General features: G+C 58.7%; 1 protein-coding gene across 1 annotated transcript in view; it reads left to right on the top strand.

Moving 5' to 3' along the window:
• The window catches only part of CSPG4 (chondroitin sulfate proteoglycan 4), a 38591-nt gene extending 26301 nt beyond the window's left edge, over positions 1-12290 (top strand). Inside the window, exons 4-10 of the mRNA XM_009250046.4 lie at positions 928-1410; positions 1717-1893; positions 3545-3743; positions 3846-3980; positions 4128-4294; positions 8731-8914; positions 9233-12290. Of these exons, the coding sequence (XP_009248321.3) occupies positions 928-1410; positions 1717-1893; positions 3545-3743; positions 3846-3980; positions 4128-4294; positions 8731-8914; positions 9233-11067 (3180 nt within the window). The 3' untranslated portion in view covers positions 11068-12290. The remainder of the gene's footprint in view (positions 1-927; positions 1411-1716; positions 1894-3544; positions 3744-3845; positions 3981-4127; positions 4295-8730; positions 8915-9232) is intronic.
• The last annotated feature ends 3718 nt before the right edge of the window (positions 12291-16008 follow it).

Here is a 16008-nt window from a genome sequence, read left to right as displayed (position 1 = left end):
AGGCAGCGTTTGGGCCGGGCTCTGAAGAGCACAGGCCGTCGGGGGCAGAGAATGGGGAGTGGTATTCCAGGCAGAAGGAACATTCCGGGCAAATGCATAGAACAAGAATGTGAGTTTGGGGGTGGTTTGGCCTCTTGTGGCTGGCCCATCAGGTGAGGGAGCCCTTGTGGCCTTTGGGGCGTGAGCTCTGTAGGGCTTGGGCTGAAGGCGGCTGTGCCTCCAGGAAGGGGCGGGGGGGCGGGGCGCCCTCTGATGGTCCCGGGTGGTAATAGCATGGGCTGGGGAGGACGCTGCCTGCAAACCAGCTGCAGGCCTGAACAGATCCTGAACAGGGGGGTCTGTGTGTGTGCGTGTGCACACGCGCATGTGTACATGTGTGACTGCATCAGCATATGATGAACTCGTGTGTCTGTGTCACTGAGTCTAGGGATATGTGATTACACACCTCCCCGAGGGAGTGCATCTCAAGCTGGGTGACCGACCCCCTGCAACTGTGTGTGGGGTGGGTATTAACATGTGACCAGCAGCCGGGGCAACCCAGTGAAACCCCATCTGTACACAAAAAGTTTAAAAATTAGCTAGGCATGGTGGCACGTGCCTGCGGTCCCAGCTACTTGGGAGGCTGAGGTGGGAGGATCCCTTGAGCCTGGGAGGTTGAGGCTTCAGGGAACTGTGATCGCACCACTGCACTCCAGCCTGGACGACAGAGTGAGACCCTGTCTCAAAAAACAACAAATGTGACCAGCTGCATGTCTGGCTGCTGTGCGTGTGAACCCACGTGTGTGTTTGTGTGTCTAAATGAGCAGTGGTATCTAGAGGAGTAAGTGGGGCAAGATCAAGCCTGTTGTGGCTGCTTAGGGCCACAGTGGACCCCTCTGAGACCCCCTCTGTGGCCCCCTGTGAGTCCTCGTGACCTCTGTTAACCAGGCAGCCCAGGAGGCAGTGCCGCCGGCAGACATCATATTCTCAGTGAAGAGCCCACCGAGTGCCGGCCAACTGGTGATGGTGTCGCGTGGCGCCTTGGCAGATGAGCCACCCAGCCTGGACCCCGTGCAGAGCTTCTCCCAGGAGGCAGTGGACACAGGCAGAGTCCTGTACCTGCACTCCCGTCCTGAGGCCTGGAGCGATGCCTTCTCGCTGGATGTGGCCTCAGGCCTGGGTGCTCCCCTCGAGGGCATCCGTGTGGAGCTGGAGGTGCTGCCCACTGCCATCCCACTGGAGGCGCAAAACTTCAGCGTCCCTGAGGGTGGCAGCTTCACCCTGGCCCCTCCACTGCTCCGCGTTGCCGGGCCCTACTTCCCCACTCTCCCGGGCCTCGGCCTGCAGGTGCTGGAGCCACCCCGACATGGAGCCCTGCAGAAGGAGGACGGACCTCAAGCCAGGACCCTCAGCGCCTTCTCCTGGAGAGAGGTATGGCTGTGAGAGAGGCCCAGGGGCTGCAGCCCAGCTCTAGGGGCAGAGTGGAGGGAGCCCCGGGGACTCCTAGTCTGGGGGTTATACACAGAGAGGAGACGGGGAGTCACATTTCAGAAGCACCTATGCTTTAAATACCATATCTCTTTCCTTCCTCACAACTCCTCGGAGCCAGAACTTATGGTCCCCATTTTCCACCAATGGAAAATGAAGCCCTAAAAGAGTCAGTCTCCTCCTGGACCCAAAGGCAGGGCATGAAGGGTGCTGCTGGGGCCTGACTGCCAGCCCTGGGCCTGCCCCTAGGTGGAAGAGCAGCTGATCCGCTACGTGCACGACGGGAGCGAGACACTGACAGACAGTTTTGTCCTGATGGCTAACGCCTCCGAGATGGACCGCCAGAGCCATCCGGTGGCCTTCACTGTCACTGTCCTGCCTGTCAATGACCAACCCCCCGTCCTCACCACAAACACAGGCCTGCAGGTAAGAGCATCCCTGGGACCACCCCCCATGTCTGCTTCGAGAAAGAGGCCAGCGTCCCCTACTTCCTGGCACAGAGCTCCCCCTCTCTGATCCTCAGTTTCCTCCTCTGCAAAATGGGGACACTGCCGCATGCCTCACGGGGTTGTTGGAAGGGGAGATGTGAGATGGTGCTGAAATAGAACACAGGTGGGTGGGAGGTTTTGTTATTGGACGTTTGCAAGGGCGGTAGGCAGACTTCTGAGCGGCCACGGGTGGCTCTGCTGTTCCTTCCTCAGTGGTTCAGGACCAGAACACCTGCCAGAATCACTTACAAGCCCTTAAGGGCAGGCCTCAGGGCCTTCACCCAGCAAGTGAAGGCTACGGCTTGGGTCCCCAAACTCCTGCACAAGGCTGTTCCATGCCCAGCAGGACAGTGCAGGGGAGGGCCTGGTGAACTTCACTCAGGCAGAGGTAAGGGCCCCACTCTGCAGGTAGAAGTTGAGGCCCAGACATGGGATGGAACTTCTCCATGGTTGCAAAAGTAGTTCTGGTGGAACAGAAAGGGCACGGCTTTACTAAGCCCACATGGCAGGGCTTTGAATGCCAGCTTCTGGGGTGCGTCCTTCCCGTCAGCAGGAGCCACTGAAGTTTCCACAGGAGGGCTGACTTGGGCTGTCTCTGACATGGGGCGCCGAGGGAACTTTGGTGGTCTAGGATGTGCCCGTAGGGGGCGGCCTCATGGTGCGGAGGCCGGACACAGCACCCTAGAACCACAGGCCAGGATGGCTGTGTGGCAGCATGGCCACCAGGTGGTGCCATCTACCTGTGTTTGCTCTGGGAGCACAGTGCTGGGGTCCTGCCCCGCAACATTATGGCCCCTCCTGCCAGGGCTGGGCCTGAGGGCTCCCCGGGGCCGGGGGAGGAAGCCCAGGAATGCCAGAAGGCTCTGTTTTCTGGGCATGTGAGTCCCACTGCAGCTCTGCCCGCAAGTAATTGACCCAGCAAGACTGGTACCAGGACCTCAGGAACAGGCACCTGCTCTGCGTGCAAGTGGGAGGCCTGAAAAGGGGTCCCCTTTGCCCAACATGAGGAGGGCCCCTAAGTGCTCTGGAAGCACCTGGGCCCATCCCACGCTGATTCTGTGCTGCAGAACAGTGACAACCATCAGCACCCCACTCTCCGCACCACCCACCCCTCCCTCAGCTGGAAGGAAGGCCCGTTTCTAAAATCACCATTCCCACCTGTGCCCAGCCCTGGCCAGGCACACACAGAGGCTCTGAAAGGAGACCCCTGCCCCACCAGTGAGGCAGATTAAGGAGCACTGTTGGTCAGCGTTGGGGGTTTCTGGGAGTGAGAACTTGGTGAGGGTAAGAGCTGGGGCCTTCCTGGGTAGGGGACGCAAGCTGGCCTTGAGGGACACGCAGGACTAGGGTAGATGGAGAGCAGGGAGACTGGGCCTGGAGGGTGACCTTCCCTGGGGCCTTCCCTGGGGTGACAGGGAAGGTGAATGTGGGGGGGCCCTTTGTGCAGAGGAGCCAGAGCGGCGCCAGCCTTGATGCCACCTGAGGGCCTGAGCCGCAGCAGGATTGGAGCCCTGGTGGCAGCCCAGGGCCGGGGAGGAAGCAGTGGGTGAGTGTGGCAAGGCAGAACCTTCACAGGCCTGTGTCCCCAGATGTGGGAGGGGGCCACTGCGCCCATCCCCGCGGAAGCTCTGAGGAGTACGGACGGTGACTCTGGGTCCGAGGATCTGGTCTACACCATCGAGCAGTCCAGCAACGGGCGGGTAGTGCTGCGGGAGGCACCGGGCACCGAGGTGCGCAGCTTCACACAGGCCCAGCTGGACGGCGGGCTCGTGCTGTTCTCACACAGAGGTGGGTGCTGAGGGCCGGGCCTCGGGTTCCTGCTGCCCACAGGGGTGCCCTGAGATGGGGAGCCAGCTCAGGCCAGCCAGACCCAATGCCCGACATCCCCAGGAACCCTGGATGGAGGCTTCCGTTTCCACCTCTCTGATGGCGAGCACACTTCCTCCGGACACTTCTTCCGAGTGACGGCCCAGAAGCAAGTGCTCCTCTCGCTGGAGGGCAGCCGGACACTGACTGTCTGCCCAGGTGGGTGTGCTGATTGTGGGCATTCCTGGGTGCCAGGAGCTGGGGCAGAGCTGAGGGTGGCATGCCAGGGTCACGCTGCCTCTTTGCAAACACATGCCTGGGCCTGGCTCCCAGTCAAAATCTGACAGCCCCTTTTGCCTCTGGCAGGGTCCGTCCAGCCACTCAGCAGTCAGACCCTCAGAGCCAGCTCCAGCGCAGGCACTGACCCCCAGCTCCTGCTCTACCATGTGGTGCAGGGCCCCCAGCTAGGCCGGCTGTTCCACGCCCAGCAGGACAGCACAGGGGAGGCCCTGGTGAACTTCACTCAGGCAGAGGTAAGGGCCCAACTTTGCAGCCACCACTCAGACGCCACCAGCCTCAGGTGGCCGCTGTGCCATGGACATCATGTGGACATGGATGCCAGCTCCAGCATCGCTGGCAGCAGACGTTTCTGGGCCTGCCATTGTCCAGGTGCTAGTGTCCTGCCCTCAAGGAGCCGCCAGGCTGGCAGGGCAATTTCATGTTCCCAGAAGGAGGGAGAAGGATGCAGAAAGTCGGGGATACAGGGCCCTAGAGAAGGGCTGGGGTCTTGGGGTATAGCTTCCAGAAGGAAGCTACAGCCAGACCCGAGGGTCTGGAGAAGGGGGCACCATGTGGGGGCACTAGTGGTACCCCAGTAGCTGATGAGGGGCAGTGCTTGGTGGGGGATGGAGTTGGATGTGAAGCAGCGGCTGGGCCTGTGGGCAGAGGTGTGAGCCTGGGGCTCAGGTCAAGTGCCAGCCAGAGGCAGAGTGGATCCTAGGGGCAGATGAGCTGATGAAAGGCAGCTGAGTCGGCCAAGAGGGTGAAGCCGCTGTTCATCCACCCTGGTGGCTTCAGAGACCACCAGGAAGAACTAGAGCTCTCAGCCACGGGTAGCAGCAGACTTTCTGTGATAACTGTGCCATGGGGGCCAGCCCAGTCATCGCTTAAATGAACACCTCTCCCCAAAGGCAGAACAGGAGTTGTTCCATAGCAGGGCAGAGCGGGGCAGACTCTTCCATGGGCCGTCCCAGGCAGGCGGCACATGTGATGCTCCCACCAGGAGGCTGCATGGGCATCTGGACCCAGCACATGATGACAGTGAATTCTGGGTAGGGAGCGGTCTTGTGGGGCGCAGAGCTGACTCTGTCACTCAGGAGCCACAGCATATGGTACTGCCCCAAGTACCTCCAGAGGGATGGTCCCCCTGCCAGCCTTCAAAAAATGGCAGAGCCCACCCCAGCCCCCTTTCCTAGCTCCCTTGCTGGGCGGAGACCTCCTGAGCCTGGCACTCTCCCTCCTGAGAGGCATAGATGTATTCAGCAAGTGCAAAGCCAAAGTCCCTGCCCAGCAAGTGGCTCAGATGGGGAGCCTTTTGGGCATCTGGAAGGAGGTGGCTTTGACAGGTGGAATAAAGTTTCTTGGGCTTCTCACATCAACACCTTCCAGTCCCGGGTTCTGTATTTCCCTGGAGCCCCACTCCTGCTATGGCCACCCCCGCCCCCAAAAAGATATATGTCAGGCTGGTGTCTCAGTTGCTGGGAGCCTTCGTCAAGAATGCCCAGGAATGGGGAGGGCACGGGACCAGGCCATCAGCAACCCTCTCACACTCTATAGTCCCACGTTTCTCAGAGCTTCCCCGTGCCCCAGCAATATGAAGGACTAGATTGAATGGGCACCAGGGGGCCAGGCTGGCAGTGCCACCCAAGAAAGCGGGGAAGAGGCTACGTGGGCTACCTGGCCCACTCTGGGAGGAGGGCAGGACTGGGTATTGTCTTGACAGCAGCCCTGTCCCACAACACTGAACTGGGCAGGGAAGGGGTCAGGTGTCCCCATTTTCAGATAAGGAAACAGGCTCATGGAGGGCAGGTAACTTTATTCAGAGCACATGGCGAGTAAGAGGCAAAACTGCCTGCGAGTCCAGGATTTCCTTCACTGGAGGACACTGCTTGCTCTCCAGAACTCAAGACCCTGTGTTTTGTCTCACTCCCACCCACAGAGCTCCTGTACCCAGGCATCAGCTCCCACTCCCACTCCTGGGGGCTCCATTTCCTTCCTACCCACCATTCAGCCTGGGCCAGAAGTTGCCACTGGCAGCTCTTTAGTCCTAGGCCAGATCTGGCCCACAGATGTGTTTATTTGGCCTGCACAAAGCAGCTAATACTTTGAAGTTAATTGTCAACATATAAATTTTGGGAAATTAAACAAAAAACTTGATTCCCATTTTCTTAAAAGGCCTGTGTTCCCTCTTACAGCGAAAGCAGAGGAGCAGCCGCTTCCTTTAGAACAGGTGCTAGCCCTTATTTAGATAGCTCGGCTCTCCTTCAGACTGGGCTCAGCTGCCCTTTAGCCCAGGCTCTGCTCCCCTTAGACCAGGCCCTGTCATACCGCAGACCAGGCCCTGCCCCCACCTCAGACTGGGCCCTGCCTCCCCTTAGCCCAGCCCTGCTCTCCCTTAGCCCAGGCCCTGCCCCATCTTAGACGGGGCCCTGCCCCTGCTTAGCCCGGGCCCTGCTCCCCCTTACTCCGGGTTCTGCTCCTAGAGTCTTCACAGGTTAAGACCCTGTTAAGTTTCCATGTTACTATTGTGCAAGTCGTGTTTTTCTCTGAGAAGAAAATAGTTCCCAGTGTTTCCTAAAAGGGGAAAATAAGGCCGGGCGCGGTGGCTCAAGGCTGTAATCCCAGCACTTTGGGAGGCTGAGGTGGGTGGATCACGAGGTCAGGAGATCGAAACCATCCTGGCTAACATGGTGAAACCCCATCTCTACTAAAATACAAAAAAATGAGCTGGGCGTGGTGGCGTGCATTTATAGTCCCAGCTACTCAGGAGGCTAAGGCAGGGGAATCGCTTGAACCTGGGAGGTGGAGGTTACAGTGAGCCGAGATTGTGCCACTGCACTCCAGCCTGGCGACAGAGCAAGACTCCGTCTCAAAAAAAAGGTGGGGCGGGGAACAAAAGATAGGCCAAAAGAACACATTTTGATTGGAGGTGGAGGAAACCTTTTTTCTTCCTGGAGTGAAGAATATTCTTTGGTGTTGAACTGTAGGCAGCACCATAGAACAGCAGGTGTGGCTGGAGTGGAGGTTGCAGGGGTGATGTGGTCACAGCCAGGCCTTAGTGGTCAGATGGGGAGACACTGCACTATGTGAGCCAAAGAGCCCCATAATCTTCCCTTTCAAAAGGCTCACTCTGGCTGCTGTGTTAAGAACAAAATGTAATGGGCAGGGGACTGCAGCTGGGACACAGGAAGCTGTTACGATAATCCAGGTGAGAGAAGAGGTGGTTTGAGGGAAAGAGGATGCAAGGGTGGTTCCAAGGGTTTGGCCTGAGTCCTTGAAAACGGAGCTATAGTCTCTGAAGCAGGATGACTGTAGGAGGTGGGGGCGGATCGGGAGTGTAGCCGGGGCAGGTTGAGTTTGAGATGTCTACTAGATATCCGCAGAGGCGGCTGGAAACATGAGTCTGGGTTCAGGGGAGAGCAGGCTAGGCTGGAGCTACAAATAAGGGGGTCTCAGCACAGCTGGCATTTGAGGCCAGGAGACTGAACAAGGACCCATGGAGAGTGCCTGTAGACAGAAAAGAGCCTGGAGACCTGGCCATAAGATGTTGGGGAGAAGAGCAGGAACAGCCAGGAGAGTCTGTGAGGTAGGAGGAACCCCAGAGTGAAGTATCCCGGAACCCGTGGCTCTCTTGGAGGAAGGGCTGCTTGGCCGCACCAGTGCCGCTGAGCAGTTAAGAGGAGGCTGAGAGCCGACCGCTGGATCCAACCACACAGAGGCCTCTGGTGTCCTTGGCAAAAGGAGATGTGGTGATGCGGGAGCAAAATCCTGGGTAGAGAGACCCAAGAATGCCTGGGGGAGAGTGTGGACTATGCTTTTTGAAGTTTTGCTGCAAAGAGAAGCAAAGGGGCAGGGGTGAAGTTGGTGGAAAATGTGAAGTCAAGAATAGTTTTTTCTGGCCAGGTGCAGTGTCTCCTGCCTGTAATCGCAGCACTTTGGGAGGCCGAGGCAAGCAGATCGCTTGAGCCCAGGAGTTCAAGACCAGCCTGGGCAACATAGTGAGACCCTGTCTCAACAAACAATAAAAAAAATTAGCTGGGTGTGGTGGCATGTGCCTGCAGTTCCCACTACTTGGGAAGCTGAGGTGGGAGGATCGCTTGAGCCCTGGAGGTCGAGGCTGCAGTGAGCCATGATCACGCCGCTGCAGTGAGCCATGATCACCCCACTGCAGTCCAGTCTGGGCAACAGAGCAAGACCCTGTCTCAAAATAATAATAATAATTAATTAATTAAATAGCTTTAATGTAAATGAGACAAAAGAATAGCATAGTTGCATAATGAAGGGAATGATGCATCTAGGGGGAAACTGACACCATAGGAGAAAGCCAAAGGACAGTAGAAGTGGTGTCTTCAGAAGGCAAGAGGGGATAGGATCCTGTGCACAAGAGGAAGTACTCGCTTTAGAGAGCAGCACAAACAGATCATTGCATTCCCCAGAGGTCAGAGAAATTAGGCGATTTCCCCAGGGTGGCGGAGCTGGGGTTTGAGCCCAGGCTCCAGCTCCAGAGCCCAGCTCTGCACTGCATTGCCTGATGTGACCCAGTGAGTTAGTGAGGGAGACAGCGGGTCACACGCACAGACCTGGGCACACCCAGGAGAGCCCAGAGTGGGGCCTGAGGAGACAGAAGTGCTCAGTGTCTGGACAACACGGGCTGGACCTGCCTCTCACCCCACGATGGTGTCTCCCCTAGGTCTACGCTGGGAATATTCTGTATGAGCATGAGATGCCCGCCGAGCCCTTTTGGGAGGCCCATGATACCCTAGAGCTCCAGCTGTCCTCGCCGCCTGCCCGGGACGTGGCTGCCACCCTTGCTGTGGCTGTGTCTTTTGAGGCTGCCTGTCCCCAGCGCCCCAGCCACCTCTGGAAGAACAAAGGTGAACAGCATGATGAGTTGGCAAGATTGCGGGGAGGGACAATGGGAGAGGCCCAGGAGGAGGGGACACAAGGCCAGGGTCAGCAGCTCCTGTCTCAGCCCCCAGGACCTGGGAAGTCACAGGGAGGGTGAGTGGGGAAGCTTTGACATCAGAGCAGGGACATAGTCCTTGTCCTCCTGGGAACCCTGAGCCCCACCCTGGAGGACCTGGCTTGACAGTTGGGGGGAGGCACATCCTTGCCCTGGGGCACCCCCAGGTGAGGGTCCATCGTTCTTCCCTCAGTGGGCTGGACCCTCATAGCCTGTGTCCCACCCTCAGGTCTCTGGGTCCCCGAGGGCCAGCGGGCCAGGATCACCGTGGCTGCCCTGGATGCCTCCAATCTCTTGGCCAGCGTTCCATCACCCCAGCGCCCAGAGCATGATGTGCTCTTCCAGGTCACACAGTTCCCCAGCCGGGGCCAGCTGTTGGTGTCCGAGGAGCCCCTCCACGCTGGGCAGCCCCACTTCTTGCAGTCCCAGCTGGCTGCAGGGCAGCTAGTGTATGCCCACGGTGGTGGGGGCACCCAGCAGGATGGCTTCCACTTTCGTGCCCACCTCCAGGGGCCAGCAGGGGCCTCCGTGACTGGACCCCAAACCTCAGAGGCCTTTGCCATCACGGTGCGGGATGTAAATGAGCGGCCCCCTCGGCCACAGGCCTCTGTCCCACTCCGGCTCACCCGAGGCTCTCGCGCCCCCATCTCCCGGGCCCAGCTGAGCGTGGTGGATCCAGACTCAGCTCCTGGGGAGATTGAGTATGAGGTCCAGCGGGCACCCCACAACGGCTTCCTCAGCCTGGTGGGTGGTGGCCCAGGGCCCGTGACCCGCTTCACGCAAGCCGATGTGGATTCGGGGCGGCTGGCCTTCGTGGCCAACGGGAGCAGCGTGGCAGGCATCTTCCAGCTGAGCATGTCTGATGGGGCCAGCCCACCCCTGCCCATGTCCCTAGCCGTGGACATCCTACCATCCGCCATCGAGGTGCAGCTGCGGGCACCCCTGGAGGTGCCCCAAGCTTTGGGGCGCTCCTCACTGAGCCAGCAGCAGCTCCGGGTGGTTTCAGATCGGGAGGAGCCAGAGGCAGCATACCGCCTCATCCAGGGACCCCAGTATGGGCATCTCCTGGTGGGCGGGCGGCCTGCCTCGGCCTTCAGCCAACTCCAGGTAGACCAGGGCGAGGTGGTCTTTGCCTTCACCAACTTCTCCTCCTCTCGTGACCACTTCAGAGTCCTGGCACTGGCGAGGGGCGTCAATGCATCAGCCATAGTGAACGTCACTGTGAGGGCTCTGCTGCATGTATGGGCAGGTGGGCCATGGCCCCAGGGTGCCACCCTGCGCCTGGACCCCACCGTCCTAGATGCTGGCGAGCTGGCCAACCGCACAGGCAGTGTGCCCCACTTCCGCCTCCTGGATGGACCCCGGCATGGCCGCGTGGTCCGCATGCCCCGAGCCAGGACGGAGCCCGGGGGCAGCCAGCTGGTGGAGCAGTTCACTCAGCAGGACCTTGAAGACGGGAGGCTGGGGCTGGAGGTGGGCAGGCCAGAGGGGAGGGCCCCTGGCCCCGCAGGCGACAGTCTGACTCTGGAGCTGTGGGCACAGGGTGTCCCGCCTGCTGTGGCCTCCCTGGACTTTGCGACTGAGCCTTACAATGCTGCCCGGCCCTACAGCGTGGCCCTGCTCAGTGTCCCCGAGGCTGCCCGGACGGAAGCAGGGAAGCCAGAGAGCAGCACCCCCACAGGCGAGCCAGGCCCCATGGCATCCAGCCCTGAGCCTGCTGTGGCCAAGGGAGGCTTCCTGAGCTTCCTTGAGGCCAACATGTTCAGCGTCATCATCCCTGTGTGCCTGGTACTTCTGCTCCTGGCGCTCATCTTGCCCCTGCTCTTCTACCTCCGAAAACGCAACAAGACGGGCAAGCATGACGTCCAGGTCCTGACTGCCAAGCCCCGCAACGGCCTGGCTGGTGACACCGAGACCTTTCGCAAGGTGGAGCCAGGCCAGGCCATCCCACTCACAGCTGTGCCTGGCCAGGGGCCCCCTCCAGGAGGCCAGCCTGACCCAGAGCTGCTGCAGTTCTGCCGGACACCCAACCCTGCCCTTAAGAATGGCCAGTACTGGGTGTGAGGCCTGGCCTGGGCCCAGATGCTGATCGGGCCAGGACAGGCTTGCCCATGTCCCGGGCCCCATTGCTTCCATGCCCGGTGCTGTCTGAGTATCCCCAGAGCAAGAGAGACCTGGAGACACCAGGGGTGGAGGGTCCTGGGAGATAGTCCCAGGGGTCCTGGACAGAGTGGAGTCAAGAGCTGGAACCTCCCTCGGCTCACTCCGAGCCTGGAGAACTGCAGGGGCCAAGGTGGAGGCAGGCTTAAGTTCAGTCCTCCTGCCCTGGAGCTGGTTTGGGCTGTCAAAACCAGGGTAACCTCCTACATGGGTCATGACTCTGGGTCCTGGGTCTGTGACCTTGGGTAAGTCGCGCCTGACCCAGGCTGCTAAGAGGGCAAGGAGAAGGAAGTACCCTGGGGAGGGAAAGGACAGAGGAGGGGATTCCTGGCTTTTCCACTCCAACCCAGGCCACCCTTTGTCTCTGCCCCAGAGTTGAGAAAAAAACTTCCTCCCCTGGTTTTTTAGGGAGATGGTATCCTCTGGAGTAGAGGGCAAGAGGAGAGAGTGCCTCCAGTCTAGAAGGCATAAGCCAATAGGATAATATATTCAGGGTGCAGGGTGGGTAGGTTGCTCTGGGGATGGGTTTATTTAAGGGAGATTGCAAGGAAGCTATTTAACATGGTGCTGAGCTAGCCAGGACTGACGGAGCCCCTGGGGGTGTGGGATGGAGGAGGGTCTGCAGCCAGTTCATTCCCAGGGCCCCATCTTGATGGGCCAATGGCTAAACATGCATGTGTCAGCGGCTTTGGAGCAGGCTAGTCTGGGGCTCATGGAGGGTCTCAGGCCGAGGCCACTGCAGTGCCAGTGCCCCCCTGAGGACTAGGGCAGGCAGCTGGGGGCACTTGGTTCCATGGAGCCTGGATAAACAGTGCTTTGGAGGTTCTGGACAGCTGTGTGGTGTTTGTGTCTTAACTATGCACTGGGCCCTTGTCTGCGTCGGCTTGCAAACAGAGGGCCCCTGGGGTCGGCCCTCCGGCCTGGCCTCAGCCAGTGGGATGGACAGGGCCAGGCAGGCCTCTGAACTTCCACCTCCTGGGGCCTCCCAGACCTCCTGTGCCCCCACCTGTGTGGGCAGGTGGGCCAGTCTTCGGGTGATGGGACCAAACCCCTTCAGTTCAGTAGAGAAAGGCTAGGTCCTCACAAAGAGCTGCAAGACAAAATTAAAATAAATGCTCCCCACCCTAGATTTATTAGCCTGAGTTTCGACCTCCACACCCCTGTTCTTCCCCAGCCACCTCTCAAGGGGTTGCAGCAGCAAAGTGAAGGGAGTGGGGGGACTTGGGGATCCTAAGGCTGGGACATGGTACCAAGGGGGAGGGGGAGGAGAACCACCACAGGTGCCTCCTAGAAACTTTTACAAGGAAGGCTTCTGCTGGTCTCCACCCTCCCAACAGGAGAACCAAGGGTGCTGCTTCTCAAAGCCAGAGGAAGCAGCAAGGATTCAGAAAAGCCAGGCATCCCCACACGTGGCCTGAGAGGCCAGCATTGGGTTACAGAGGGGTTCTGAGGCTGCAGCATCTCCAGAAGGCCCTCTCTGAGTTGCTGAGTCACCATGCTCTAGACCTCTCTTGAGGGTATCACAGGGTTGGGGGCAATGGAGACAGATTCTAGGTCCCAGGGGATATGCCTGGCCCTGAGAGTAGACTGAAGAAAGGAAGAGAAATGTGAGAGGCCTCTGAGCGCAGCCAGGGCCAGCGGGTGGAGAGCCCTGGCCAGCCTCTGGCAGCTGACCTGCATCTGGGGACCAGAGTCACCTCTTCCCTGCGTCCCAACATCTGAAACATTTGAACCAGGAATGAGAGCAAGAGAGAAGGCTCCTCCCCACCCTGCCCCTGGACCACCCCTCCTATGACGCCTCTCGCGTCTCAGCGTCCAGCCTCCTAGGTCCTCCTCCACTCTGAGAGGCTTCGGGTAGGAGGCCGGGTACATCCTGCTGTTAGGGCCCCCAGAGGACCCAGGGGAGACTAAGAGTCAGGGAGGGGAAGAGGGCTGTCACACAGCAAGGCACTTCTTGCCACACTGAAAAGCAGGACTCCCCAGGGAGGGTGACCAGGGCCCCAGAGATCCCTCTGCACCCTGAGCTCACCATGCTCAGGGCTCGGCGTGAGCTCGCTCAGTTCCTTCTACAAGCCTGGTCTCTCCGGCGCCCCAGGCCAGCCTGAGGCAGGGGCCTGGCCAAGGGTGTCTCCACACCACATCCCCTCCCAGGAGCTCGGGCTGGAGCCTCAGGGCCCTGATATCTGGAGCAAGTCTCTACCCAGGGTGACCAGTTTCCCTGGAAGTGTAAGCTGAGAAGAGGGTGACAGACCCAGCAGGCAGGATCTGGCCTGGTCTCCAATTTCCCCCAGAAGACTGAGGACACACTCTGTTCACACAGCCTGGCCCGGCCTGCCCTGCCCCCAGGGAGCTGGCACCAGCTGACACGGTTCCAGCTCCTCTGAGCCCGTGCAGGACAGTGGGCTGGCACCCAGGGCACTGTGCCAGCAGCTCTGCTAGGACCTGGGAGAGGGTCTTTCATGGGCACACCAGAGCTGAGAACCCAACCTAAACGTGGGACCTTGGTTTATGTAAATCCCTTGCCCAAGGGCTTAAGGGGCTTGTCTCCACTTTACAAAGTAACTCACCATCCCCCTCCTTTAAGGAGCCAGTTCCTCCCAGGCGCTGGAGATAACAGCCAACCCGTGTGCAAGTGTTCAGGAATGTCTGGGAGCTCCTGACCCTCTCCACACAAACACACATACACAAATGCATAATGTGCTTTTGTGCACGCCATTGTGTATATGAACACAGGCTCATGCATGACCTTCAGACACACAGAGATAAATACCTACCTACCTAAGACACACACATACACGGGGGCACACACAAATTTCAGAAGTATATGCTCCTCACCTGGGGCCCCCCACAGTCCCAGCTAGCCTAGTTGAGCAAAGGAGTCAGGATTTGCTGCCGATTAAGGCACTCAAGCTGACATCAGCAGAATTGCAAAGTTAGCCTATGGGTGGGGGAAGGGGACAGGGTAGGAGTTGCCAGAGGGGCCCAGATTCCCAGGACCCCAGCTTAGAAACCCTGCCCACCACCCTAAGTGGCTTAGTCTCTCAGGCGCTAGAGAAGGGGCTCCCTCTGAGCCCTTCTCTGCATCCTAGAAGCCAGTCCTTTAAGCGAGTTGCTCTGGCAGCCAGGGAGCCCACTGAGCTGGCACACTCATCCCCCAATAGGAAGCCAGAGAAGTGCTTCTGCCACCCCACACCGACCTCCCCTGACCAATGAGAACTGCCAGTGCTGCTGGCATCTTCCTCCAGGCCCTGAAGATTCCAGATCTCAAAGAGGTGGAGGTTCTTCCTGGGCAGAGCTCCAGACATCTCTGGTTGGAGCTCCCATTCCTGGTCGTAACATGTCGGGAAGCCCTGGTAAGTAGGTGGAACCAAGATAGAGAATCAGACCCGCTGGGCTTCTCTACACAGCTCCACTCCAACCCTAGGGCCTCTCATAGGTAACGCCATCCCTGTGGAGTGACCGCTAAGATTGGTCAGGCAACAGCAAGAGTATTTTGTGCCAAAAATGCAGTGGAAGATGTAGATAGGAATCCAATCAGCCCTTCCTGAAGAGCCACAGGCATGCCATTAAATAACTACCTAACCCTGACATGTGCCTTCACCCAGCGGTGTGAGCAGGCCAGTGAGACGAAGCCCAGAGTGGGAGGGCTTGCTGCCTCTGTCTGCTTCCTCCTCTCCGTAGGGAAGGCTGGTCCTTTCCATGGAAGGCCCAGCCACATGGCAGCTAAAGCTGGGCATGTTCAGCTACATCCTGGTTACATTTCTATTCTCAGTGTAATGAATTACAGTATTTAACTGATGGCTACTAGCCTCACAAAGGGGGTTAGCTCCTTGGAGGGCCCTCTGTGGCCACCAAGATAATTGGTGGGTTGTGTTGTGTTCCTTCACGTTCCAGATGTCCTGTGAGCCCCTAGAGACAGAAGCAGCCCTGGATTAAATTGCCCAGTTGCCAAGAAGGACTTTTTTCCCAAACACAGCCTCAGCAGGGGACTAGGGTAGTTCCCCTGCCTGCCAACCTGAGATCTGCACTCTGTTAGTCCAGAGCCTGGAGCTAATCCCAAGGCTTCCTTCTGATGCCTTGTGAGGTTGCAAAGGGCCCAAGAGACACAGTCTCTGGGTCTTGCAGACTCAAATTCAATGAGTTGCCTAAGTCTTTGCTGCTCAAAGTGGAGTCCATGAACTGGCAGCACTGGCATTACCTGGGAGCTCGTTGGAAATGAAGACTCTCAGGCCCTACCCCAGAGTGGCTGAATCAGACTGTGTTTTAACAAGGTCCCTGGTGATTAGAAGACACATGACACGGTGTAAGTCCTGACTGAAGTCTTCCCCTCACCCTTTAATTAGGGGACACTAAAATGGGAGAGGCAGGGCCCAGACGGAGATCACACAGTGAGCTAGTGGCTGAGCTGGAAGAGGGGTCAGACCTCAAGCCCTGTCCGAGGGTTTTCTATTCCACTTCAGCTCTCACTCTTGCAAAGTCCCCACATCCACTGCAGGTTTGGAGGGATGGGTTCTGACATGGGTTCCTTCCCCAGGGGACTCCACTGAGGACAAGAGAGGGAAGCAGAGGAGGGTAAGACCAGCAGCCAGATCTGATCCAATGGGGAGGCTCTGCAGGAAACAGCCTACTCCCATCCTTACCTCCCAAAGATGGGGCCCTGGGAAGTGCAGTAGCCCCACCACCCCACCTTCTGTAATCTGGCTGCTCCTTCCCTTCCTGTCCCTTCCCTGCCCATCTGGTCTCACCTGTCAGGGGAAGAGATGAAGGGAAGTGTCCGGCCAATGTCACCAGTCAGTGCCTGTGTCATGCACAGGGCCTCCCCCGTGGAGGAGCAGGGCAGCCAGC

The sequence above is a fragment of the Pongo abelii genome, chromosome 16 (genome assembly GCF_028885655.2).
Source record: "Pongo abelii isolate AG06213 chromosome 16, NHGRI_mPonAbe1-v2.0_pri, whole genome shotgun sequence".
Lineage (NCBI taxonomy): Eukaryota > Metazoa > Chordata > Mammalia > Primates > Hominidae > Pongo > Pongo abelii.
The sequence above is the reverse complement of the archived record's forward strand: the minus strand, read 5'-3'. Positions and strand labels throughout refer to the sequence as shown.